This window comes from Cynocephalus volans, chromosome 4, assembly GCF_027409185.1.
Source record: "Cynocephalus volans isolate mCynVol1 chromosome 4, mCynVol1.pri, whole genome shotgun sequence".
Lineage (NCBI taxonomy): Eukaryota > Metazoa > Chordata > Mammalia > Dermoptera > Cynocephalidae > Cynocephalus > Cynocephalus volans.
The window spans coordinates 110,187,426-110,215,329 of NC_084463.1; the positions used below are offsets into that span (position 1 = coordinate 110,187,426).

Consider the following 27,904-nt stretch of genomic DNA (forward strand, 5'->3'; position numbering starts at 1 on the left):
GGCCACCTGGAGGATCCTTAGCTTGGTTTACAAATGGGTCTCTTGCCTCTTCTGGCCTCCCCTGACTTCCTGCCCACTGGCATTTGCTTCTCAGAAGGCCGAGACTAACACATCTCTGTTACCCCAAGCATGGTTCTTGGACCAACAGCATTGGCACCACCTTGGAGCTTACTAGAAATACTCGTTCAGAATGTCAAGCCCCACCCCAGACCTACTGAATCAGAATCTTCATTTTAACAAGATGATTCAAATAAACATTACAATTTGAGAAGCACTGATTTAGATGACTTGCTTTTTCAGCAAATCCTTTAAATCTCAGTTTGGAACCTAAGTCCTTGCCAAGGTAAATATTTGGAATCACAAAGTGATAGATCATCTGGATCCCTCATTTTACACATCAACCAGCAAATTTAGGGGACTGGTTCAAGATCATGTAGTAAATTAGAAGAGACCCAGCGCTGGAACCCAGGTCTCTTGCTTCCCAGCTCTTCCTGCTGCAGGCTCTGCCATGAACAGGCTACTTACTCCCTATCTGCACTGTCGAGTGGAAATATGGCTAGCTGTGGTATAGTAAAAAATAAATACGCTTGGTTTTTGTCCTGAGTTTCTGGCACACAATTGCTAAAACCCTTGGAATTTCCTGAGTGATAGGACTGTCTTTTGCTATTCATAACAGGCCCTTTCCAACCACACCGGAGTGTATGCTAATGAGGTGTTTCAAGGTGGGTCCTCTAGCCAGCTCCAGGATGGGGGCTGCCACCAGAAAGACCAAACAAGTGAATAGAAGGTATGAACTTTCAGCCCTATCCCCAACCTCAGGGGAGGGAAGGGGACTGGAGATTGGGTTCTAACAACAGTGGAACAACGAGGTCTGGAGAGCTCTGGCTTGGTGACCACATCCAAGTGCGGGGAATATGGTGCTGCCTCCCCAACCTCACCCTATGCATCTCTTCCATTTGACTGTTCCTGAGTTGTCTCCTTATAATAAACCAGTAAATATAAGTAAAGTGTTTTTTCTGAGTTCTGTGACTTATTCTAGCAAATTATCGAACCCGAGGAGGGGGTTGTGGGAGCCTCCAAGTTTATAGCTGGTTGGTCAGAAGCATCAGTGGCTTTTGGGACTTGCAACTGGTGTCTGAAGTTGGGGCAGTCTTGTGGGACTGAACCCTGAACATGTGGGGTCTGCGCTAACTCTGGGAAACGACAGAATTGAACTGAATTGTTGGACACCCACTGTTGCTAGAGAACTGGATAACTGGTGTGGAAAAATGACGTGCATTTGGTATGTCAGAAGGGGTGTCCAAAAAAAGACAACACACTACTCCAAACTGAGATGTGCTGTAAGTGTAAAATATACACTGGATTTTGAGGACCTAGTATGAATAGAGAATATAAAATATCCCATTAATAATTTTTTTGAATCAGTTACTCATTGAAATGGTATTTTAGATATACTGGGTTAAATAAAACATACTATTATTAAAAAATCAGATATAGGGGGGGAGGGAGGAGGGAGGGAGGTTTTGGTGATGGGGAGCAATAATCAGCCACAATGTATATCGACAAAAAAAAAAAAAAAAAAAAAATCAGATATATTACAATTAATTTCATCTATTTCTTTTTACTTTTAAAAAAGATACATATGTGGCTGGCATTATATATCTGTTTGGCATCTCTGCTGAAAACCTTATTGCTTTATCAATACTGCTTTATTCATTGCTTAATAGCCTTGGCTGCCACTGATTAGGGCATTTCTTGGTTATTGGCTTGGGATCAATCTTTCAGAAATTCTTTATGGGATGATGGGGTTACTTCATAACTCTTTAAAAGAGCTCCTGATGAAATATGTGAAAATGTCATATTCCATTGAGAAGCAAACCTGTCTGCCAGTAACAGTTCTAGCTCTGGAGTGGAGACAGGAGGGGGGACTAAAGGACTTGGGCCTAAGGGGTTGGGAAGTGTGACCTATGCTAATGAGCTCCCTTGTGTCTGCATCATTCAAGATACCAGCTGTAGAAAGGCATTGCCTCAGGAGCCACAAGTAAGGAGGGGTCCTGTTAAGGCTCTTGCAGTGTAGTAGGCCCTGGTCTTTCCTCTCGGAACCCAGTGTTCTTCTCTCCTTCACAGACAGCGAAGACCTGAGGAATGAGGGGCATCCAGATACTGATGCTGTGAATACAGCTCCTGCTCAACCCCAATCCCAGTTGTTTCCCTCCTGATTGAATCTCAGGGACACAGCAGGGAATAACAGTAGGTCCCAGGGCCAGCCATTAAGAAGAGAGGCCTAGGACCAAGGAAGGTCCTGAGGACCCTTGGCTAGATCAATGTGCTCACCAGACTGAGAAAACTTGAAGGCTCAAAGAGGGGGATGTCACTGCCTCACCTTGAGCCTCTGTGGCTCTTGGGAGCCCTCTTGCCTGGCTCAGAGAGGGTTCCTGGATGTCAAAGGACTTAAAGGTTCAGCCCTGGCTGAACTGGTGAGAACTGGCATTCCCTGTTGACTACATGAGGTAAACTCTAGGGGCTTAACTAGAGGAAGTGTTCTCTAGAACTGAATGCATTTATTATTCATTTGTGCTATTTAACAATTCCCTGAAGCAGAAAAATCTGCTACCTGACAAGGCTTCCAATGTCTCATGTCTAAGATTTTTCACAAATTGCCATAGGTGGTAAAGCTGTGACCTGAAAGAGATAAGGGACTTAACCAATGTCACACAGCTTATTAGAGGCAGTGGGGGGCGTTGTGGCGGGAGTGAGAATCTTGGCCTCAGGTTCCTTACCTAAAATCTTCAGGAGTGTGTCCAGAACCCAGAAGCTCATGCTAGCATGTCCAGCATCTCTGGTTACTTCCTGAGCAAAGGGCAGTTGATGACATTAGCAGAACCAAGGCCCAAAGCGGGTCATGCTTTGTTTTAACCTTGAACCTTTAGTCCCATGTATAAATTCTGAGTGTTACCCTCCTGAGCACTCCACACTGCAGAATGAATTTCATTTCAGTCATGAGGGATGCTTTTTCTTAAGAAATAAATTTAATTCAAGGTGGTTAGTGAGTGTAAGGTATGCGATGCCTTCATGGAAGTTAAAAGAATCAGTTACAAAAGAAGCAGTGTGTACAGTCTCAGAGACCTGAAGGTAGAGTGGGCTCCATATCTTACAAAGTACAAAAAATTATTTCATATACAAAGAAAAATACAAATAATGTGCAAAAACCATTTTCACAGGTGGCAATTTATAAAATGAAAATGATAGAAAAGTCCTTCATTCTTCTTATCCCGCAATTTCTTTTATTAGTAGAGTTCTATTTCCTAGTGTGTAGATAATTTTAAATTTGAAAATCTGATTTATTTTTAATCTACAAAGGCAAAGTAGTTTTTTTATTTTTTAAAAAGGGAATCATTTCATTACTGAAATCTTAGGAATGAATCAGTTTAGTTAATTTTATATTAAATTATAAGCAGATTATCTGAAAAACAAGGATATAGAAATCATATATACATATTTTTGAAATATTAGTTTGGTATTTAACATATTAACATTTCAAAACAAATGTAACGATCTAGCGACGTAGGACTCCAGTTGGCATCAGTGGCTGTAGCAGAGATGCTGTTTCTGTTTACCATGAGCAAACAGCATTCCTTGGATATTAAGCTGAACAAACACAAGGTTATCAGAAGTAAAGAAAATCTAAAAACAGTTCTTACTTTTCATGTGCAGAAGTGTCTGAGTATCCAATCATGCCACAGTGTGACTGCACTCTACACAGCCCTCGTCACAGGTATAAATAGCTGGCCTCTATCTTTCCAACATCTTCATGTCATTAGGAGTTCAGTGCAAGTGTTTGTTTTGTGGGTTAGTGCATTCAGGCTTTTGCAGGTTATTTTGTGTAAGAAGCTGTCAGGGAGCAGAAGAATACATAGGAACACAAGTCCCTGGATCCTTAGAGCACCTGTGGTCAGTTTTGGACGCAGTATTTTCCTGCATTGGCCTGGTCGTTGTTGCATCACTCCCTGGACAATCTTTCTCCATCAGGATAATCCTGTGTGCTCCCTCTTTGCCTGCCACTGAGCAGTGATGTCTCTTGCTGTGAACCTCAGTGGCAAAGTAGGGACCATGGAAGCACCTTTTGGCAGCACCAGAGAATTGAGCATCTCAAAGGTCAGGCAGTAAGAGTAGTAGGTGTCTCTGATGGGAAACCTGTTCTATGTAGAATGTAAGGTGATCTTGAAGAGTTTTGACTTTTGCTTGTTAAAAAGCTCTCCAAGGAAATTATGACCTTGGAGAATAAAAAGGATCTAGGTTTCATGAAGAACGACCCAAGTGGGTGGTAGCCATTTTGCCCAGGGGACAGATGACAGTTGGCTCAGGAGGCATTCTTCTGATCCCTAACCACTAAGACCCTGTTAGAACAATTTAGTGCAAGATACAGGGAGTGCCTGGGGCTCTTGACCAGACCTGTGTGACACACCCATTCGGGTTAGGCAGACATAGCAACTGCTACAAGAAGGGACTGGGTAAGACTGGGCAGGAAAACCTCCGGCCCTGGATGACTTGTCATCAGCTTCTCAAGGATACATGCTCTTCTTCTTTCTGGCAGCATGAATTCCTCTACCTCTTCTGCTTGGATTGACCACAGCCTTCAGGCATCAGAGATACAGCTCTGGATCCTGTCCATCCACTGCTGGGCACTCTGTCCATCTTGGGCACAGAAGTTATACACACGTTTGCTGGTCTTGAGCTACAAAACCAAATGACAGAGAACCAGAGATGAAGGGCAGGGCTATTTTGTGGCTCTGGGCAAGTGGCAAATCAATCCCTGTAAACTTCCTTTTCCATACTGCCCCAGAACCTCTGTATATTCTCTCTCTCCACTACTGTACTGTCACTATCTTATAGTTACTCTATTTTTCTAGTCCCTAAAGTCACAGAGGATGTTAATAGAAGGATACTGGCATGAAAGGAGACACACCAGGAAAGCTGTACTTTGCATTCTTCCTGTGGGGCCTTGTTTGACTAAGGAGGAACGGTCAGGAATGGGTGGAGCCTCTGGCCTCTCCCATGCACTGCGCTAATGCAGTAAAAGTGAGGACGATCCTTTGCTCCAAGGGGAAGCTTGAGATTCATTCACACTAAGTTGGTTATTGTGTCCCTGTCTTGGCTTGAGTGTCCCCCCAAAACTTGACCCCCCTGTGACAGTGTTAAGAGGGTAGGAAATCTTATTATGATAATTGAAAGGTGGGGCCTTGAAGAGGTGATTAGATTGTAGGACCATGATGTAGTGAATGGACTAAAAATGGTGGTCATTGGCATGGTTTGGAGGGCTTTATAAGGAGAGTGAATGAGGAGGTTAGTCTCTTTGCTCTGCCATTTTCTGCCATGTGAAACCCCTGAGTCACTGTTGCTACCACCAAGAACCCTCACCAGATGTGTTTCCTGGACTTTGGACTTCCCAGCCTCCCAAACTGTAAGCAATAAATTCCATTTTCTTACAAATCACCCAGTTCCAGGTATTCTGTTATAAGCAACAGAAACAGACTAATACAGTCCCCTTTCTTCAGCTGGGGCCAAACTGGAATCTCAGAATCAGGGAAATGCCTCATGGCCTGTGCAGGGCCCTAGAGTATGATCCCTGCTCTTTACCAAGTCCTTCTTGACTCCAGGGACTAAGTAAGTCTCTTTCTATCATGTGGCTCATAAAATGCCCCAAAGCCCACCCAAGTACTGCTGAAGATGTTAGGGCATACAGTTATCATGTGTGACCAAGGACAATCTTTTGTGGATGATCAAGTGGGAAGACCACTGGATACAGAGGGAAGTAGCATCTGTTCTTGAAAGTAGGAGGTGAGTGAAATAAGTAATAACATTTAAAAAGGAGGTCTTCTGCTTCCATATGTCGTTGGACTCCTTTTGCACACAGCAGTATGCAGCCTTTCTGAGATATATAGACAACTACAGGAGGTCAGGCTTGGGGATCAAGAGTGCTGACTTCAAGTTCTGGAGCAATTCCCATAAGCCGGGGGGGTTGCTACCCATCTTCAGTCACTACCAATTGCTCTGAAGGCCCCATAATTTTTGAAGGCAAATGGAATCATGTGCAGACAGAATCAGGAAAAGAGAAATAAGATCAACTTACATCAAAGAAAGCCTTGTCACTTGTGTGCTTTGGGGCTCCCATGCTGGGGCCAGCAGGAATGACCATTTCTACTTCAGCCAGATCAATGTGGCCCTTACAGCTTGTGTCCTCACCTGAGTCATAGTATCGCAGCTGCAACCAAACGGATACAGATGGGATATAAGACACACAGAAAGGGAAAACAGCATGGCTTTTCAGACTGTACTTCAATACTTTCCTCTGTATGTTGCTTATACATGCTAAACTATGCCTGCAAGAATACATAAAAAATTAACACTCATTGTCTCTAGGAAGGAGAACTAGGTGGCTGGGAGAAAGGAATGAGAAAAAGACTAATGTACTTTTTTGAAATTTGAAGAAATAAATGTATTATATATTAAAAAATAAAATGTGTTAACTAACAACTGTAAAAATATTTATGTACGTATAACATACAAAAAAGGGATAGAAATTGATAAGAAAAAGATAAACCATCTAGTAGAAAAATGGTCAAAGGATCTCAACAGGCAAGTCACAGGAGAAATACAAATGTCCTATAAACATTTGAAAAGATGATCAACCTCACTGATCAAAGAAAAGTAAATGAAATCAATGAGATTTCACTTTTCACTTAGATTGAGAAATATTAAAAATGGCTGATAATATCCTATAAGGCACTAGGTAATCTCAAATACTGTTAGTAGGAATACAGTTTGCTAGAACCTCTTTGGAGAACAATCTGGTAATATCAACTAAAATTTAAAATGCTTTATGCCTATTGATACATCCTTCCCACTTTTAGAAATTTATCCTACAGAAACATCCGCAAGCATGTAAAGATACAAGGTAGAAAGAGGTTTCCTCCAGCACTGTTTTCATCAGCTAAACATTGGAAAAGACACACTTGCCTTTCAATGGAGTATTAGTTAATTAAACGACGATACATCAATAAAATAGAATACTATACAGCTTTTCAAAAAGAATCAGGAAGATCTCTTTATGAACTGGTAGGAAAATTATTCAAGATATATTGCTTAAAAAGTTGCCAAATAGCATGTAGATATAAAATGTTTTGAAGAACACAATAAATACCTTAACATTTAACTGCACAGGGGACTTTTATGTCTTTATGAAATGTTTAAATTTGGTATAATAAAAGTGTATTACTTTTGGAATAAGAAAAAAATGGAAAACTACTTTTAAAAATAAAAGAGATTGCTGGTGAAAAAGCCTTATTGGTCCATAGTCTGTGGATTTCACTCTCCAGAGTACATGGCAGGAATGTGTCTGGGCTTCCATCACTATGGTTCTGGCCTCAGACTTTTCTGTCTCTCCTCTCAGGCATAGTATAAGTATGGCTAAATGGAAAAACCATATACCTTTCGTGTTAAAGAAATCCAAAAGATTGGTAAAAATGCAAATGTAATTTGATGTAAATTACAGAAAAATCATGACATTCTCTTATGTTATAGTTAGTGGTTGAATGGAATTTTTCTACGCAGTGTAGGCTCTATGACTTCAGAGACATTGTTATTTTAAAGTACAGCCCCCCAGAAGGGCTTCCATTTGAATATTTGAAAATAAATTCTCTATAGTCTCCCACAAAGACTGTATAATCTTTATGAAGTCTCTTGAGCAGAGGAAAAAGTGACCCAAAATACTGTCTTCATTTGGAAAGAGTCTTGTAGATGCAGGTCCAACCAGAGCACTGTATAGAGGTAACAGCTCAGGTCTTTCCCAACAGACTCCATTTTATAGATGAATGTATCGAGAATTAAAATGTGTAACCCTCAGCCTCATGGCTGATCTGTCAGTTCCAAGGTGGAGTGAGGCCTGCAGTCAGAACACAGGAGACCACACAATTCTCACTAGTGAAGGGTGCAGAGGGGCTGGAGATTTGGGTAGGAATCACTCTCCTTTGAGATCACTGGAGCAAATACTATGGCGCTAAGGACCGTGGGGGCTGCTACAGTAATAGCTAAGAACATAACAATGGGCAAAAGATTTCCTGACATGATCAGCAAGGTCCAGTCTAGTACCTGCCCCCTGTGAATTCCAGGTTTTGGTGGGCACATCCCCTTCTGCCTGTTTTGGGTCCCTCCTCTCCCTGTTGCCGCCATCTTTGAGGGATAAAGTACAGTCTTTAGAGACCAGTACAGTGATGGGCTCAGAGATGGTATTCAAGGAATGTTTGTTGAAAAAATTAATGCCCTCAGTTTTGAATGGATGCCGTCTGCTGCAAGGATGAAAGTAACCTGTATTCTCGGGAGTGCTCACAGGCACAGATTTATATGTGCATGTGTATGTATGCAACAGGCTGAAAACCTCAGGTGCTCCCTGACCTGGGTTTTAAGAGCAAACATTTGGAGATATCTGAGCATTTAAAAAAAAGTTCCATTGCTCTTAATGTTCTGGGCTCAACTGTCACTGTCTCCACCACATGCACCAGGCAGAAGCTATTTTGGAGCTTCCTTCAGAAGGCTACTGTCCTCGCTCAGGGACATCTGGGGTCTTGGAGGAGCCCACAGGCTGCATATGAGAGGCTCTAGGAGAGCAGTCTGTACGTGAGGAATATACCTGTCTGCTGAAATCCACAAAAGAGCCAGGGACCAAGACTAGCCTAGACAGAGAAACTTCTTTTGGCTTTAACAGTACTACCTGATGTTTTGTTACATCCAAAACAAACCAGCGAGGCTTCCAACCTTTCAGCAAAGCTCCTCTTTTGTAAAGTGTTCCCTCAAAGGACCTAGAAGAAATGACAAGACAGTTAATTTTGATTTTTTATTTAAAAAATGCTGTATAGGGGATGTCTGTTGTTTTTGTCAAGTCTCTATTTCCCCCAGATGATCCAAAAAAGGCCAATCAGAATTCTCCCTGGAATTTTCCTACTAGACCTTTGGGGAAAGATTGCCTCTTTCTGCTGGGATGACCACATTTGTGAGGTTTGGAACTATCAGTAGCCATCTTTTGTGCCATGTTGGGAATGATACAACACGAGGGGAAAGCAGAGCCGGGAAACACATAGAACCAGAAGATACTGTGTGGGAAACTAGCATGCCCTTGGCTGTCCTAGTTTATGCGAGCAGATTCCTTTTTGCTTCAGCAAGCATGAGCTGGATTTCTGATGTTTGCCAACTGAAAAAATGCTGATTAACACATCTTCCCTCAAAAGCTCTGGCAGACATGAGATAATAACAATCAGGACTCAACCACAAATAACTACAGCCTCTTGGCATTACTGTTAGTTGTAATTTTGATTTTTTCCTCTTCAAAGAAGCATCTAAAGCATTAAAAAAAAAAAAGACAGGAAAGACTTAAAGAAAATCCCTTTCAAGTTTACAAAAGTAATTTTTTTACAAAAACCGTATTGCACAGGCCTAGCTTGGGGAGGCCTGTGGCTTAGCCTCAGGCAGCTTGGGGAGTCTTCTCAGCATAGCCAGCAGGGCCCAGCGTGTCACCTGTTCTCATCGTTCTTGGATGTATACTGGCCATAGAGCGTGGCTGCTCTTCGGTCCACTCCATTGGATGGGGAGATGCTGGCACTCTGCCCCTCCCCCAGGCTGCTGTCTGGGAGATGCAGCAGAGACCTCTTCTGATAGGAAGGTAGATTGGTAGATACAATTCCTGGGGACCCAGATGGGTGTCTTTGAGACTGAAAACGACAGAACAGGAGCTAAGAAAACTTGACAGAAACTTTAAGCAACTGACACGATAATTTCATTTATAAAAACTTATCTCAGGAAAAAAACTGGACTAATGAGCAAAGATGTATGTACAAAGGTGTTTATTCTAAAGTAGTTTATAACAGTAAAAAACTGGAAACAACCTAAATGTCCATTATTAGGGGACTGGTAAAAAAAAAAATTACGGTATTTCCATATAATGGAATTCTAGACAGCCATCAAAAATGATGATACTGATTTACATACAGTGACAAATTGAAGGACATATATGCCCACGTCAAAAGAAAGCAGATTTAAAAATAGTATATATAGTAAATCCCTTTTACATGTGGGTTTAGAAAAATAAAACAAGTTTGATAGCATAGTGGTTTATTTCTAGGTTACAAATTATGAGTGGTTTTCATCTTCTATTTTATAACTATCTGTGTATTAACTTATCTAAACAATAAATATACCTTACTTTCATGACCAGAAAAAAAAAAAAAAATGAAGAAACTATTTTAGTTTCCTGAGGAAAAAAGCATTAAGGCATCACCACTTGTGGCCTGTCTGATAACAGCTCCTGAATTGCCATTTGAAGGCAAGAGACAGAGCCTGGAGGGTCCCTTTGTACCACAGAGGTTTTCTTTTATACTCCCTTCTCCTTGACCTCTCTGTGATGTCTGATCCTGCTCACCTTTCCTTCCTGAAATGCTCCTCAGAACACTCATCTGTCCTAATTTCCCTTCTGTTGCATCTGGAGCCAATGTGATGTAGGTGCGAATGGTGGCTCTACCAGTTGCTAGCTGTGTGATGTCTCTGTGCCTGTCCCCTCACATCACGTATGAGATGGGACACCACTCCCTCACTGTGGATTAAGTAGGATGCGAAGGTATGTACAGTACTAAGGATAGCCCCTTGTGGGTATTACGTGCTTGATAAATGTTTCTTAAACTGGAAGCAGGAAATGGGGTGTGAGAAGCCAAAAACAGAGTTTTGGTTTTAAAATATTTTTATGATAAATGTTTCTTAAATCACAAACAGAAAAGGGAGTGTGAGCAACAGAAAGTAGCATATTTTGTCATTTTAAAATATTTTTTTCTCTCTCTGCTTATTTCCCTGGAGCAAAAATGGTCTTGGCATTGCGCTCCTTCCTCATGTGGTAGAAGACAGCTGAAGCCACAGAAGCACTGAGATAGAAAGGAACCCAGTAATTTCCCCTAGATTTGGGGCCCTGAAACATAAGTATTATGTCACTGTGGTAAAATGAGACACTTGGGAAATATTCAGTCATTTGGAACTTTGTTCCCTGGACCCCCAGGGCATGATCCTTCCTTTCCACTCTTCCCTCTGGCCATAAGCCCACCTAGGTCCTTTTACCTGTGGCAGTGGGCCCCACCTGACCTAGCACCCTCAAAAAGCTTTGAAGTAGCTCCTCAAGGGGCTTTGCAAACTCACACGGTCTGCTCTTGGCTCTTCTTTAAGGTCCACGGATACACTTTCCCATAGCTGCTGCCACTTTTCGGGGGTTTGGTTCAATTTATGCTCCAATTTTTCAATTTCCTGCAAAGAAATGAAAAGGAATTTTCCAACAGATCAGTATTTCATGGAAATCAGGATGTTCCCCAGAGCACACTTTTTCTGTGCTGGGCCCAGATGGCAGCAGAAGAAAGCGGTACACATGGGCCTCAGAGGCCTCCCAAGCCAGGAGTAGTGGTGGGAGCTCTAGCTGGTATGGCACTGTGGCCAAGATGACTTATCAGGACCTATTACCGACCTTTTTGTACAGAATGGCTTAAATAGTAAGAGATGAAATATGTGTCCCAAAACACCTTCACCCTTGGGAAGCTCATAGGAAATCTGATGGGCAAAGCAAAAGACCAAGCACTGGGTCTGTGTCCCAACACTAATAGATGAGGTAGATGAGAAGTCTGTCCATGACAGAGGAACCCCTCAACTCTAATGACTCAAACCAGATATGGAAAGAATGAACCAAGAAATGCCCAGAGAAATGGACTTCCCTTCTGACAGGGCAGCTGGAGATCAGGGCTGCTGCCTCTGTGACAGTACGAAGCACACTCTACCTCTGGTTTTCTGACCAGGAAGAAGACTCTTCAGAAACTCTCTGGCCCATATGCTTAAAACCTTTTCTCAGGGTGGCTACTGCCAGGATGGTTTTGCTCCAGAATATTCCCTGCAGAGAAGATAGCTGGCGGTACTCCCATTAGGCCATCAGCTACCCACACTTCTGACCAGAGGAAGTAAAGCACCCATAAAAGCCATAGCCCAGGACTGACTCAGGCTGCTCAGGCAGCTAAAACAGCTGGCAAACTGCCGGAAGGAGTAAATTGTTCCATTTACGCAACTGCTTCCTTGAAGTGCTGGAAACTAACTTTCATTGAGACTCTTTACCAGTAGTTAAGCCCGATCCCCCAATGATGCTGGGGGCAAATCTGGTTTCTCCATATTCCAGGAGTACTAACTATAATGCTAGTCCAGAGTGAGGATAACCCTGTTCAGAAGTCTGTAAACCAGTCTTAGCTTAGCCTGGTTCCTGAGGCTTCATGTGCCTCCAGGGTCTGTGGTGCCCCCAGGTGTGTGTCTGTACACGGTTGACTTACACTGAAAAGGCTGGTGAGAGCATCAGGCTGAGTGCAGCTGACATCGTCGTAGCATGGCCACACTGTTCTCCTCTGGCTGTGGGGCCCAGCTCCTCTGACCAGGTCAGAGTCTTCGGAGGGGAAGTGCTTGGGGGTCAGCATCATCCAGTCATAGGAAGGCCCTGTGGACAGGGTCTCCTCTACATAGTAATCCCATTTCTTGAGGCTGGACACATTTACGTTAGGCTTCAGGGCCTGTTTAGAGAAAACTCTGAAATATAGTTTCATCTTGACCCCAAGGTACCCCAAGCTTACTGACAGGCCAGCCCCTAACATTTGCAGGGTCCAGGACAAGAGTATGAATGGAGGTTCAAATACCACATGTCTAGATACTTACAAGTTACACATCAAGGTAAACTATTAAATAAAACATGTTCCTATCCTCCTACCTTGACAAACATAACTTCCTAATGACCTGGAAGGCCAGGTTCAAATAGAGAATTCTTGGACTCCTCAGAATTTTATACTAGGAAGTGGTGGCAGTGGGGGAGCTGGCCCTAGCTCCCAGTCCATGGCCTAACCTCCTTCTCCCACCTCGGCTCTGTCCTCAATTCTGAGGGTCTCGCATGAATGAATGTCTGTGTATATTCCAGCCCACAAAGCCAAACGCTGTCTACTCCCTGCCAAACAGCTTCTTCTTGCCACCCTGTGGGCCTAGGGGTACATGCATTAGCTTGGGAGACATGTGGAGAAGTAGCCTGGTGAACAGCTTGAATCTGGGCATGGAATTTAGAGGTATGCGGAGCATGGGTTAGATGAAGGAGGGGCATCTAAGCATGTGCCCCTGGTTTCCTGTACTCCCCACCTCATGAGGAAGGTGCGGCAGAAGGAAGGCCAGACTGGGGTCCTAATGCATGGGGCCAGGGTAGGGCCTCTCCTGCCCCTAAGTAAGGGTGGTAATGCTCATCAAACCAGTCTGCTCAACCCCAGAGCTTATGTCATGTAGATGTGCACGGCAGAGCATGGCTGCCCCTGAGAGATGACATCCTTCTTGGGCTGGGCTCCAAACATCCCTGCTTCCTATAGCAGTCCTTCCATGTCTTTGGTATAAAGTCTTTTCTAAAGTACGAGTGTACTTCAAAAAGTTTATGGAAAGATTCGTATTATCTTCTTTTAATTCTATTTTTCCATGAACTTTTTGAAGCACACTTTTATTTTTGTTTTTTCAGCTTAGACCACCTGTTGAAATTTTGTTTTGTTAGTTCTTTCTTCCTAGGGAAAATTGCCTTGCTTTGATTTTCTTGAAGTTATCCATCCCTTCTACGTTTTGGGGGCCAGTTCCTAATTTTTGTGGCAAGAATTTGGTGAATGGTCACATTTCCATCACTACCAAAACTCATAGTGTCTCAGCCTTTTAAATAGCTTTCGGTATGAAACTTACTTGAATGTTTATAAAAAGATTAAGCAGCTTATATAAACAGTACTAAAACTAAGAAAAACTTTAACACGAAATAACTCAGAAAATGAAACATAAGTGATTTCTTACTATACCTCTATTTCTACTGGTGAATATAGATAGTTAAAGAAAATGGGACTCCTTTTGTGCATTCTATCAATACATTCCCAAATACAAATTCCTTTCTTGGCATGCTTGTCTCCTTTATCATCAAATAAAGTTCCTGTAAATCGAAACAATCCAATAAAAACAAAAGTTAAATAAATAAACATTTTGCTTAAAGTATGATGCATATAGCAGATGGAAAAGTGGAATATTTCTTATGGCTCTAAAAACAGCAACACATGTACAGAAATCTTAGAAAATAATTGTGACGCTAAAGACAGGAACAAGCTTCACAAGCTATATGAAAACAAATCAGAATGGAAGGGGAACGTCTGGTAAGGTTTTCCTAAGCAGTTAGGATACTATGGCTCTCTTCCACTCCCCATCCTGCATCTGTACCTAGATTCACAGAGGTCCATGCCAGAAGACATTCTACACATTTTTTTTTTCAAGAGAAAATGGAAGGACTTAAGAGTTGATTTGATGAAATTCAGTTAAAAACATAAGTTTATGTTTCTTTTTTAAGTTGTTGGCTGTTTATTATAAAGCCATTTAAAGTGTTCTCTTGTTTAGCCGTTTATATATACTGCAAGTCATGGTCACAGAGACTCTGGATGACTCAAGGGCATGGCCTACATTCTTGGGTGACTTAAAAACAAAAGCAGAACTTAGGGGGGTACTTCAGGGATTTTCTGGTACTACCTTTGTACCTTTCAAACAGTCAATCTATTAATCACATGATCCTGCTTTGGTTTCAATAGGGAGGAAGATGTGTCAGAGTGAGGCAGGAAGTGTTTCTTTAAAAGGCCAGGGAGGGTGTCTCTGTTAGCAACGCTGTCTTGCTTTGAATGAAATTACTTAGTCAAAATTCAACAAGCATTTTACTAGTTTATCAGAAAAGAATGTCTCAAGCTCAAGGCTGTATGAAATTCTATGATATGTGGGGCTCTCAAGACTAATTAATGTTTTCTCCTCTACTTTTTAACTTTTTGACTCCAGTGAGTGGTTCTCAACCTTGGTCTCACATCAAGAAAACCAAGGGCTTAAAAAAATCCCAATGCCCAGCTCTTGCCTTAGACCAATTAAATCAGAATCTCTGGGGATGGGCTGCAGATATTAGTCATTTAAAAAGTTTTCCAAGTGACTCCAATGTCCAAAGTTGAGACTGCTCTAGGGATTGGAGAGGATTTTTAAAGTCACCTCATTTATTGCTCCACTTGGGGCCCTGAGGCATGAATTACATTGAAAGGCTGTGTAGTACTCAGCCCTGGCTGGCACAGGCTCTGAGCACCTTTGTAGACAGGAGAATGAGCTGAAACCAGAAGAGAAGGTGCAACATCTGGCTCTCCATTCCTCAGGGCAGCACCCTCCCCCTGCCGGCCATAGTAACACCTGGTGATTGGAACCAAGTCCAATGGACCTTTCTTACCTATATGGCTGGCTTAGGGCAACGCATACATATACATAGGGAACACCTTAAATACAGTTCAAATCATCAGATTGCTAGTGTCAAATCCTATCAAATTACAACCTTATAATCCAATATGTAATAATCAACACAAGAAGACTTCATCATGTTTAGGATTTTCTGATGAAAGAAATCTTAGAAATTATGACTGATGAATTCCACTGTAGTTGAGATCCTTTACTCTCCAGTTCCTTTTTTTTATTTGTTTTCTGGCAGTTGGCCGGTATGGGGATCCCAACTCATGACCTTGGTGTTAAAAGGCTGTGCTCTAACCAGCTGAGCTAACCAGCCAGTCCCTCTCTCCAGTTCTTGTCTTGGCAGATAGAGGGTAGTTCCCACAGCTGTTCCTAAATCATGTTTCACTGTATAGGCTTGATAACTAGTGCATCTACCCAAACACAACAGGAACAGTCCTCAAGAAGGCAACCCAGTCTGGACTAGGGAAAGAAATCAGGGTTCTTTGATACTAATTAGGTGGGTGGCTCTCAGGTAGCTCATCTCTCCAAAGAGGGGCCTGGATAGATGACCTCTAAGAGTCTTTCAGTAATGACATTCTACGATTCTAAATTTTTATATGTTTTAAGAGAAAACTTGTCTGGGAACAGGATAGAAATAACTATATTTTCAGATAACCATGATAATCTTTCAATATACACCAAACACATCCTTTTATCCACATTACTTTATTTAATCTTTTCAACAGTCCTGTGTGATAGGTAGGGCACAAATATCCTTGTTCAGTTTTTCAGATGAGGAAACTGAGGCTCAGAGAGATGAAGTAATTTACCCAAAGTCACACACATTTTTTGACTCTTAGTCCAATGTTCCTCCCATAGGACTGGAGGTAGTTCTCAGCTTCGGCAGCATAGTGGAGTCACCTGGGGAGCCTTAAAATTTGTGGATGCCTGAGCCCCACCATCATGGATTCTAATTTAACTGGTTGGGGGTGAGATGGGGCCTGGACACTGGGAGTTTTATAAGCTCCTCAGGTGATTCTAATGTTCCGTCAAGTCTGAGAACCACTGCACTAGACCTCACACTTCTCTAATGAGGGGAACCATTGTCTGTTACAGCAGAAGGCTTGGTCTTTGGCCATGTCTACATGCTGCTAAGGTAATTTGCTGATCAGCTTAATTTAGTAAAACGAAGTGCTCTGTTTAAAAAACAAAAACAAAAAATTACTCCAGGGAGACAAACACTGTACTTCACTCACATCAATTTTTGCACATGTTGTTCCTTTCAGTGATAAAGCTGAGTGACATGGTGAGCCCCCTCAGACACAGGTCAGTCTGCTTAAGACCAGGCCTGAGGCAGCTGCAACCAGCTCTACTTAATCCCTTACCAACATGTGGGTGCTTATGAAATTATGGTTTCTGACTGTGACATGAGGAATGACAACAAAGGTCTGGAAGTATACACAGGGTGGAAAATAGTTTCACTAGTACTGTTTTTCTTACTGAAAGTACGAAAAAACACACCAGACAATCTCAATAGCATGCCCTGGAAAGCAGTATTTCCTAATTTCAGATTTTAAACTGAGAACATCAATAAATATTTTCTTGCCACTAAGAGTCTCTTTATGAATACTCTGTTACATATAATGTACTGAACATAGCTGATTTTTTTGGTTTGTTTGTCTTAACAAAAAATAGTCAGGTATATCCCCCCTTTCCCACCCCCATAACCACCACAACAAAAGAATGTAAAATCCCCTTGGGAAATGTTTTCACAGGGGCTGACTGACTTTCAGAATATACTCTTTACAACTATTACTGCTATTACAAATAATAATAATGATAGTGATGTCTAAAGTTAATCGAGTGCTTACTATGTGCTAACGACTGTGCTGAGATATTTGTAATGATTTCCTCATGTACGATCTTGGCCCTAAGGGGTGGGTACTATTATTGTCCTCATTTTAAAGGTGAAGAAACTGAGGCTCAAAGAGGTACCGAAGTCCCCCAAAGTACTCAGTTGGGAGCTGGCAGTGCTGGAATTTAACCCTGGTCTGTGTGCTCCAGAGCTGAGGGCCTTAACTGCCATTCAGACTGCCTCCGAGGGCAGGCACCCTTCCTACCAGAGTGCACCAGGGATGGAAAAACTTTGTCAAATATTTCTCCTAAAAACAAGGCTGTCACCTTGAGGTATTAAAATAGTAAACAGATTTAACTTTTCAACAGTGCTACAAGAATGACCATTTGCCATCCCTAAGAGCTAACACAGCACACATAATCTCAGAATCTGGGCATTTATTCATATCCACTACATTCGTGTTCAGAGAGAAACCCTAACCTTGAGCATAGCACACTTGGGGGTAGTTCCATTATTAGAGTTTTCATTAAAAACATGCAAAACTAAAAACAAAGATGGAATAAGGGCATATAAACACGTACCGTGCTCTAATCTTTCATAGTCTGAATCCAGGAGAAATGTTTTAAAGCGATTAGACACATAGTGGAAAGCCAAGAACTTTAAGTAATAGAGATTGAATTCAAACTCAGTTGGATACTGGTTGTGAACCTGAAACACACAAGGCAAAGAGTAAGAAATCAAACAGAACAAAAAGTGATACATGCCATGCCACCGAATACTGACCTGAAATACACAGGAGACCATTTAGTCATTCATTCAACAAACACTTGAATCCCCACCATGAATGAAGATGGGAAGGGAATCAGCTTCTCTGAGCACGTACTATGTGCCAGACACTATCCTAGGGGTTTTTATGAACATAATTTTATTTATTTTCCACAACATTGCAAGACAGGCATTATAATCCCCACTTTACAATCAAGGAAGCTTAGGATCAACAAGATTAAGTTATTTACCCAATGTCATTCAACAGTAACTAGTGAGCCCAAATTTGAACTCTGGCTTGTTAGGCTCTGAGGTCTGTGCTCCACTTACTACATTATCCTGTGCTAGGCACTTGAAAGATGTAAATTAATATAAATTACGTTCTTGCTTTCTAGGCACTTGTGGTATAAGTGTGAAATACAACAAGACAAGTCGTACTTACAGAAGTTTGGCAATAAAGGATTGATTGAAAAAATAAGGTGGTAGCTTTAGGAGAGAGCAAGAGATGTTTTCTGGCAAAAGAAATGTATGCGGGCCGAGCCGTGGCGCACTCCAGAGTGCGGCGCTGGGAGCGCGACGACGCTCCGGCCGCGGGTTCGGATCCTATATAGGAATGGCCGGTGCACTCACTGGCTGAGTACCGGTCACGAAAAAGACAAAAAAAAAAAAAAAAAAAAAGAAATGTGTGCATGTCTGAAAGCAATCCAGAAGAAGCCAACAGAGAGAGCACATTTTAGAAAAAGAGTGAATAACTGAGAGAATAAAGCCCTAGAGATGCAAGAATAAATGAGGCTAGGGCCCAGATATAGGGAAAAGCCTTGTAAATAGTAGGATGGGAGAGTAGATAAAGAGAAAAATATGTTCAAGTGCCAACGGAAAGGAGAGGTGCTTATGCCTTTTAACCTTAATTTTTCATCTGTAAGTTAGGCAGAGGTCGCTGTACATAAGAATAAGGATGAGGGAATGATACGGGAGGGAGACGGCAGGGCAAAGCTTAGAATGGTCACTGAGTTCTGGCATATTTTAGAACAACTGTATGCAGACGCTATGGAGCCGTCTCACATTGGCTGACAACCTTGTGACACTCCCCAATCCACCTAGCAATCTCACCTCTGTATTGCTCAAACAATCTCTCAAGACCAGTTGGAGAATTTTGTTTGGTTGAGATAAGTTCCAATCATAATCATACCTGTTTAAAAGCTGTTTCAAATGAACACTGCAGTCAGGCTATCTAAAAGTCAGCTGTCCTCGCCATGTTTAATTTGGCAATGTGGACCCACACTTGGTCAGCTGAAGCAAGCAAGCATGTGTGTAATATGCTGATTGTCCAAGGGACCAACGGGAATTTAAAGTCATGATCTGGGGTGTCATTGATTTATCGAAGTTTATCACCTGGTTAGGAACCTAATTTTCTGTGATGATTAAAGGTATTCCTCCCCCGCTACAACATTTTCTTACTAGTTTTTTAACTGAATTAAAATTTTAGCTCATAACTAGTTCAAAATAAAATGGATTTTAGGAAGATGCATTAAAAGAGAGTTTGACTTGTATGCAGTGGACCTGCATACCATGGAACTGCTTCCCTGATCTGAGCCACTGACCTTCCTATTCATCAAGTCCCAGTACAGCAGAGGTTTCCCGGGGACATTGTGACGTGGCTCTGAATAGTCAGTGTGCCATTCTCCAAGTTTTTAGAACTGTAAGCACTTGTACCTAGTATGAATTTTCTCATCAGTGAAAATGAATTAGATACCTTGGGTTTTCTGTGAATATGCTGTATGAGCAACTAATTATAAAGGCTAAGCATACTTGAAGAGTTTATAGTTATAATGAAACAAGACAATCTGACACATATTTAAGGATCAACTTTATTATTATCTTTCAGCATTATGACTGGGCATAAAAATAAATTCATCTAAGTGCTTCTTATAATTTGTAATACGTTCTTCCATTTCTATAATGGAAAATAAATTAAAAAAAAAAACCCAACAAAAACCTTTTTCCTTATTTTGTTAGCCCTCTATGTGTTGTCTCAACTGTCAGCCATGTACCCTAATACAGCAATTCTTATCCACATGCTTGCCCCTATTGATACACATGCCTACCAGAGAAGGCCCTAGGTTTGACTTTCCACTAGGCCTTGGTTCACTGGTGTTCCTGGCTCCTTTCTTAAGCATTGCTCAGATCTATGGTTTCCCCTTCAATCTGTCCTTTAATGCCATATAAATCTCTCTGGTCTCAACTCCTGGTTTGGGACCAGCAGCACCACTCTAAGAAGCCAGTGTGCACATGATGGAGAGGGGGTGAATCAGGTCGTGGGTGGTGAGACAGAGGAAGGGGACAGGCCAACTGAGGATGGAACTTGGTTCCCTACCATCTGAGAGTCTTGGGGAGGAGAAACCTGCAGTGTGCTCAGACAAGGGCAGCTTCAAGGACAAATGCCCCAATAGCCCTTGGAATAAATCTTCAGTATTCACAGGCCAGCCCCTGGCTCACTATTTCCAGGGGAAGAAGAATTCAGGGTTCTTTCTACTGACCCAGTCCGCAATAGGTTCTAAAAACTTTAAAAAAAAAAAAAAAATCTTTATTAAACAAAGTCCCCAAACACCATTTCTCTCAATGACTATTCTCCATAGAAACCTCACACATACCTGTATCTTTCCTGATGATTCTCTTATTTAATATGCTCATAAATATAATTTTGAAGATTCATTTTGAGGTAAAATAGAATGGAAATGATAATGAATATGACCTTAAGTTGAACTTACAGGCATTCCAGGGAGATCATATGCTAGGACTAAAAGCAAAACTCCTCTAAAATGGAAAAAATGCTTTCACAGCCCACTGTACTGGGTGATTGGCCTCACCACAAACCCTGCCCTCTACAATTATGTTAGAAAGATTAGACACTTTTCCAAGGCTTCTGGCACTTATCCTGCTGGAATTGGAACTGCTGCTTAGAGAGGGTCAAGGTGTGAGTGTTTGGGGACACTAGTGTGTGTGTCCTCACGTGTGTGCCACAGTGGCACCTGCAGTTGCTGACTGTTTGGGGATGAAAAACAAACTGCCTGCAAACTGGAGTTAATAATCAGGTCTACTGGAAGTGGAACAAAAGATGCAGAGCAAGTATTTTTTTTATTCTTCTGCAACAGTTTAAGTAACAGGCATGTGAGAATTTCTTCAGTGGAAATAAAAGTAAGATGGACCTGAATGCTGGGTTGGTTAGTACCTAGATACCTCATTTGGAATCTAAGATTAAGAAACAAAAGGAATTTTCTAAAATGTCTTTCTACCATAATTTATGAAGAAATAAAGAGCTGATTGAATTCACAAGATAAAATTGGTGCTTAAATTTCTAGTAAGCAAATAAAAAAAAAAGTAACTACACTTTCTCCAGTTAGTCCTACATCTCAAGGACTAAGTTTATCTAGTTCATTGGCTTCTTCTCCTCCTTGTTAATGGAACACCTAGACTCTCCTGCCATACCACACCACAGTGCTCTCCAAAAGACACAATTCATGTGCTTCTCCTTCTGTGAAGCATTTTTTTAATAGAAGAAGTGGGATCAGACAGAGACGTCCTCAAAGGACTCATAATATGGGGGATAAGTGAGAATTTAGAAGTGTGTTGGCCACAAGATTTTCTGTTTTAACAACTTTAATTAAGAATAATTGACACGATGATAAAGGGCACATATTTCATGTGTACAATTTGATAAATTATGACATATCTGTGCACCTGTGAAACCATACCACAATCAAAATAATGAATATATTATCCATAAGTCCCCCAAAGTTTCCTTGTGCTTCTTTTATCTCCCTGCACCTCCATACCTAATCAATCACTAATTTGCTTTTTGTGACTACAGATGTTTGCATTTACTAGAACTTTATATAAATGGAATCATAAGCATGTACTCTTTTTTGTCTGCTTTCTTTCGCTAAGCATAATTATTTGAGATCCATCCACATTGGTGGGTTATCGGTAGTTCATTCTTCTTATTGCTGAATAGAATTCTATTGTATGAATATACCACAATTTGTTTATTCATTTACCTACTGGTGGACATCGGGTTGTTTCCAGATTTTTGGCTATTATAAATAAAGCTTCTATAAAGAGTAATGTATAAGTCTTCACATAGACATAAGCTTTTGTTTCTCTTGTGTAACTGCCTAGAATGGAATAGATGAATCATAAGGTTGGTGTATATTTAACTTTTTAAGAAATGGCCAACTGTTTTCCAAAATGGTTGTACAATTTCATATTCCCACCAGCAGTGTTTGAGAGTTTTAGTTCCTCTACATCCTCATCAACACTTGGGGTGGTCAGTTTTTAAAATCTTAGCCATTAAAAATACGTGTGTAGTGGTATCTCATTGTAATTTTAATTTGCATTTCTTAGTGAACAATGTTCCGCATCTTTTCATGAGCTTATTTGCCATTTGTATATCTTTGGTCTAGTCAGTACATATGTTTTTACCCATTTAAAGAAATAGTTTTTGGGTTTTTTTTTTTTATTAAGTTTTGAGAATTTCGTATATATTCTGGATACAAGTCCTTTAGCAGATACATGATTTGCAAATATGTTCTCCCACTCCGTGATTTGTGTTTTCAGTTTAAAAAAAAATTTACAAATAAAAGAAATTTATCTCCTACAGTTCTGGAGTTTGAGATGTCTAAGGTTCAGTGGGCACACTGGGTGAGGGTTTTCTTATTGGTGGACTCTCTGCAGAGTCCTGGGTGGAGCAGAGCACCACATGGAGAAAGGGCAAGAGCATCTCTTTTCATTTTAATAGTGATTTCTGAATGATGTAAGTTTTTAATTATGACAATGTCTAACTTTTCAATTTGTTCTTTTATGGATCATGCTTTTGATGTTGAATATAAGATATCTTTGCCCAGCCCAAGGTCACAAAGATTTCTTCATATGTTTTCTTCTAAAAGTTTTATACTATTTTAAAATTAATTTTTATATTGGTGCTAGGTACAGATTAAAGTGCTTTTTTTTGGCATCTGGAAATCCAGTTGCTCTGGCACCATTTGTTGGAAAGATTATCATTTTCATGGTTCAACAAATGCAAATCAATAAATGTGATATGTCACAGCAACAGAATGAAGGAAAAAAACCATATGATCATTTCAGTAGACACAGAAAAAGCATTTGATAAAATCTGAAACACCTTTATGATAAAAATGCTTAAAAAATAAGGTACAAAAGGAATGTACCTCAATTCAATAATGGTGATACACTACAAACCCACAGCTAATATACCAAACAGACAAAAGTTGAAGGCTTTTCCTCTAAGATCTGAAACAAGACTAGGATGTCTACTTTCTCCACTAATTTAAAATAGTACTGGAAGTTCAGAGCAATAAGGCAAGAGAAAGCAATAAAAGGCATCCAAATTGGAAAGGAGGAAATCAAACTATCCCTATTTGGAGATGACAAGATCATATATATAGAAAATCCTAAAGACTCCACTGAAAAACTACCAGAATTAATAGATGAATTCAGTAAAGTGGCAGGACACAAAATCAACATACAAAAACCAATAATAGTGTTCCTATACACCAATAAAAAAATATCTGAAAAAGAAATCAAGAAAGTAATCCTACTTAAATAGCTACCAACAAAATGAAATACCTTAGAGTAAATTTAACCAAGGAAGTGAAAGAACTCTATAATAAAAACTATAAGACACTATTGAAAAAATTGCAGGCACAAATAAATAGAAAGGTATCCTGTGTTCACGGGTTGGAAGAATTAATATCACCAAAATGTCCATTTTACCCAAAGCAACCTATAGATTCAATACAATCCCTATCAAAACACCAATGACATTCTTCACAGAAATAGAAAAAAAATCTTAAAATTTATATGGAAGAACAAAAGACCCCAAATAGCCAAAGCAATCTTGAACAAAAAGAACAAAGCTGGAGGCATCACACTACCTGACTTTAACGTATACTATAAAGCTATAGCAACCAAAACAGCAATATACTATAAGGCTATAGAAACCCAAAACAGACAAATAGAGCAATGGAACAGAATAGCCCAGAAATAAACCCACACACTGAGAGCCAACTGATTTTCAACAAAGGTGCCAAAAATATACAGTGGGGAAAGGACAGCCTCCTCAATAAATGGTGCTGGGGAAACTAGATATCCACATGCAGAAGATTGAAACTAGCCTCTTCTCTCACCATACACAAAAATCAATGCAAAATAGATTAAAGATCTAAATTTAAGACCTGAAACTATAAAACTACTAGAAGAAAACATAAAGGAGACATTACACAAAACAGAAGTGGGCAGTTCTTTTTTGAACAAGACTACAAAGACACAGGCAACTAAAGCAAAAACAGACAAATGGGACTACATCAAACTAAAATGCTTCTGCAGAGCAAAGGACATGATCAACATAGTGAAGAGACAACCCACAGAACAGAGGAAAGTGTTTGCAAACTACACATCAGACAAGCGGTGAATATCCAGAATACATAAAGAACTCATCAAACAACTCAACATCAAAAACCCAAATAACCCAATTAAAAATGGGCAAAGGACCTGAACAGACATTTCTCAAAAGAAGACATACAAATGGCGAACAGGAACATGAAAAAATGCTCAACATCACTAATTATCAGAGAAATGCAAACTAAAACCACAGTGAGATATCATCTCACTCCAATTAGAATGGCTATTATAAAAAAGGCAGAAAGTAAAAATTGCTACCAAGAGAAAAGGGAACACTCCTACATTGTTGGTAGGTCTGTAAATTAATACAGCCATTATAGAAAACACTATGGAGGTTCCTCAAAACACTAAAAATAGAACTACCATATGACCCAGCAATCTCACTACTGGGTATATACCCAAAGAAAATGAAATCAATATATTGAAGAGACCCATGTTCACTGTGACAATATTCATAATAGCCAAAAGATGGAGTCAACCTAAATACCCATCTACAGATGAATGGATTAAAAAAACTGTGTTATATATGCACAATGGAATACTATTCAGCTATTTAAAAAAAAATCCTGTCATTTGCAGTAACATGGATGGAACTGGAGTCCATCATGTTAAGTAAGGTCAGCCAGGCACAGAAAGACAAATACCATATGATCTCACTCATACATGGAATCAAGAAAAAAAAAAAGGTTCTCATAGAAGTATAGTACAATATACAATAATGGTTATTAGAACAGAGGCCAGAAAGGGAAGAGAAGAGGGGTTGGGTAGAGGTGGATTAACAGGTACAAAGTACAGGTAGATAGAATAAATTCTGATGTTCTAGGCTGACTAGAGTTAATAATATCATTTTGTATATTTCTAAATAGCTAGAAAAGAGGAACTTGACTGTAATCACCCAAAGAAAAGATAAATGTTCAGGTGATGGGTATTCTATCTACCCTAAGTGAATCACTGTACAATATATGCATGTATTAAAACAACACACTGTACCCCATAAATATGTACAATTAAATAATAATAAAAAGAGACTATCCTTTCTCCACCAATTACTTTTGCATCTTTGTTGAAAATCAGTTGTCCATATATCATATATGTGCAGGTCTATTTCTGGACACTATTCTGTTCCATCAATTTAACTGTGTATCTTTTCACCAATTATCACACAGTTTTGATTACTGTAGCTTTATAAAAGTCTTGCAATTAGAGAGTGGTAGTCCTATGATGTTTTTCTTTTTCAAAGTTGTTTTGGCTATTCTATGCTAGGTCCTTTTTTACTTCTATATGGATTTTAGAATTAGTTTGACAATTTCTACAGAACAGCTCCCTGACAGTTTGGTTGGGACTGCACTGAATCTTAAGATCAATCCTGTGGAGAACTGACATTTCAATAATATTAAGTTTTCTGACCCATGAACAGGAGCTATCTCTTATTTCTTTTAAATATTTCTTAGGAAGGAATGTTTTATGGTTTTTCAGTGTTCAAGTCCTTTACATATTTTGTTATTCCATGTTGTTTTTTTTGACAGACAGCTGTTATGGGGATCCTTGACCTTGGTGTTATCAGCACCATGCTCTGAGTGGGCTAACCAACTGCCTATTCCATGATTTTTGATGCTATTGTAACTGGTAAAGATTTTTATTGATTTACTGATACTGATTTTTAAATTTCAACTTTCCAATAGTTCATTGCTAGTATGTGAAAAAACAATTGATTTTAGTATATTAATCATGTATTCTGCAGCCTTGTTATACTCACTTATTCTAGTGTTTTTTTTTTTGTCTATGAATAAAGAGTTTTATTGCTTCCTTTGCAATGTAGATGTCTTTTATTATTTTTTCTTGCCTTATTGCACAGCTAGGATTCAGTATAATGTTTAATAGGAGTGGTGAAGCACACATCAATATCTTGCTTCTGATCTTAGTGGAAAGCATTCAGTCTTTCACTATTAAATATGATGTCAGCTACAGGGTTTTTAAAAAATACACTTTCTATTAGTCTGAAGAAATCCCTTTCTATTCCTAGTTCCCTGACAATTTTTATAAGGAATAGATGTTGTATTTTGTCAAATGCTTTTTTTTGCATCTAATGAGACAACCATATGGTTTTCCTATTTTTACTTTCTTAACATGATGAATTATATTGATTGAATTTGAAAGTGAACCAATCTTGTGTTCCTGGGAAAAACTCCACTCAACCACAGTGTATTATCCTTTTTATATATTGTTGCATATGATTTTCTAAATTTTTTTTAGAAAATTTGAATCTATTTATGACCATCAAGGATAGTAGTCATAGTTTTCTTTTCTTTCTTTCTTTTTTTTTTTTTGTTTGTTTGACCGGTAAGGGGATCGTAACCCTTGGCTTGGTGTTGTCTGCACCGCGCTCAGCCAGTGAGAGCACTGGCCATCCCCATTAGGATCCGAACCCGCAGCCTCAGCACTATCAGCGCTGCACTCTCCTGAGTGAGCCACGGGGCTGGCCCTATAGTTTTCTTTTATTGTCTTTGTCAGGCCAGGGTAATGCTGACCTTATGGATTGAGTTGTTTCCTTTATTTCCATTTTCAGGAAGAGTTTTTGTAGAATTTCTTCCTTAAATGCTTGGTAGAATTTACCAGTGAAGCCACCTAGGCCTGAGGTTTTCAGTGTGGAAATATTTTAAATACAATTTCAGTTTCCTTAACAGATATAGGCCTATTCTGATTATATATTTCCTCTTCAGTGAATGGGGTAGTTTGTGTCTTTCAAGGAATTTGTCCATTTCAACTAAATTGTTGATTTTATTGGGATAAAGTTGTTCATAATATTCCCTTAATGATCCTTTTAATATCTGTAGAATCTGTAGTAATGTCATTTTCTTCCTCATTTCTAATATTGGTAATTTGTGGCTTTTTTTTTTTTTTTTCTCAATCAGTCTGGCTGAAGTTTATCAATTTTATTAAAGAATAGTTTTTGGTTTCATTAGTTTTCTTAATTGTTGGCTACAAGATTTTTGGGGCATAAAGGCAAGTATGCTTCAAATAAATTTAACCTTATTATATTACACAGAATTGGGAATAGTCATCTCAGCCAAAAAATTAATTCTATATGAGCATTTCCCTAAATAAGCTGATGAACAAAGTTTTATATATCTCTCTGGCATCATCTGGATTCTGTTGTTCAAAATAATTTTGTACTTATCTTTCTAAAAATAAAAAATACATAGATTTTTAAAACTAAGTTGTATGAGGCAATTTAGTTTTGTTTTCCATTATGAGTGAAACCTGCCAACTTCACTTATTTATAAGAAGAGAATCTGAGATGGAATTTGGAGAAAAATTCATGTTGGAGAAACATGAATTTATAGGGTCTTATTTTTTGCCCATGTGCCATTAAGTACTTTGTAAAATTTAAAGGCCCATAAAAATAAGCTATGACTCCAATCCCAGGAAAGATCATTTTAGGAATAAATT

General features: G+C 39.7%; 1 protein-coding gene across 2 annotated transcripts in view; it reads right to left on the minus strand.

Moving 5' to 3' along the window:
- Positions 1 to 3,431: 3,431 nt before the first annotated feature.
- SBF2 (SET binding factor 2) overlaps positions 3,432 to 27,904 on the minus strand; it is a 465,129-nt gene continuing 440,656 nt past the window's right edge. For both annotated transcript variants that reach the window (XM_063093054.1, XM_063093057.1), the window contains 8 exons: positions 17,794 to 17,920; positions 13,923 to 14,050; positions 12,393 to 12,626; positions 11,230 to 11,334; positions 9,568 to 9,761; positions 8,768 to 8,855; positions 6,131 to 6,262; positions 3,432 to 4,735 (listed from right to left, as the gene is read on the minus strand). In XM_063093054.1, the coding sequence (XP_062949124.1) occupies positions 4,637 to 4,735; positions 6,131 to 6,262; positions 8,768 to 8,855; positions 9,568 to 9,761; positions 11,230 to 11,334; positions 12,393 to 12,626; positions 13,923 to 14,050; positions 17,794 to 17,920 (1,107 nt within the window). In that variant the 3' untranslated portion in view covers positions 3,432 to 4,636. The remainder of the gene's footprint in view (positions 4,736 to 6,130; positions 6,263 to 8,767; positions 8,856 to 9,567; positions 9,762 to 11,229; positions 11,335 to 12,392; positions 12,627 to 13,922; positions 14,051 to 17,793; positions 17,921 to 27,904) is intronic.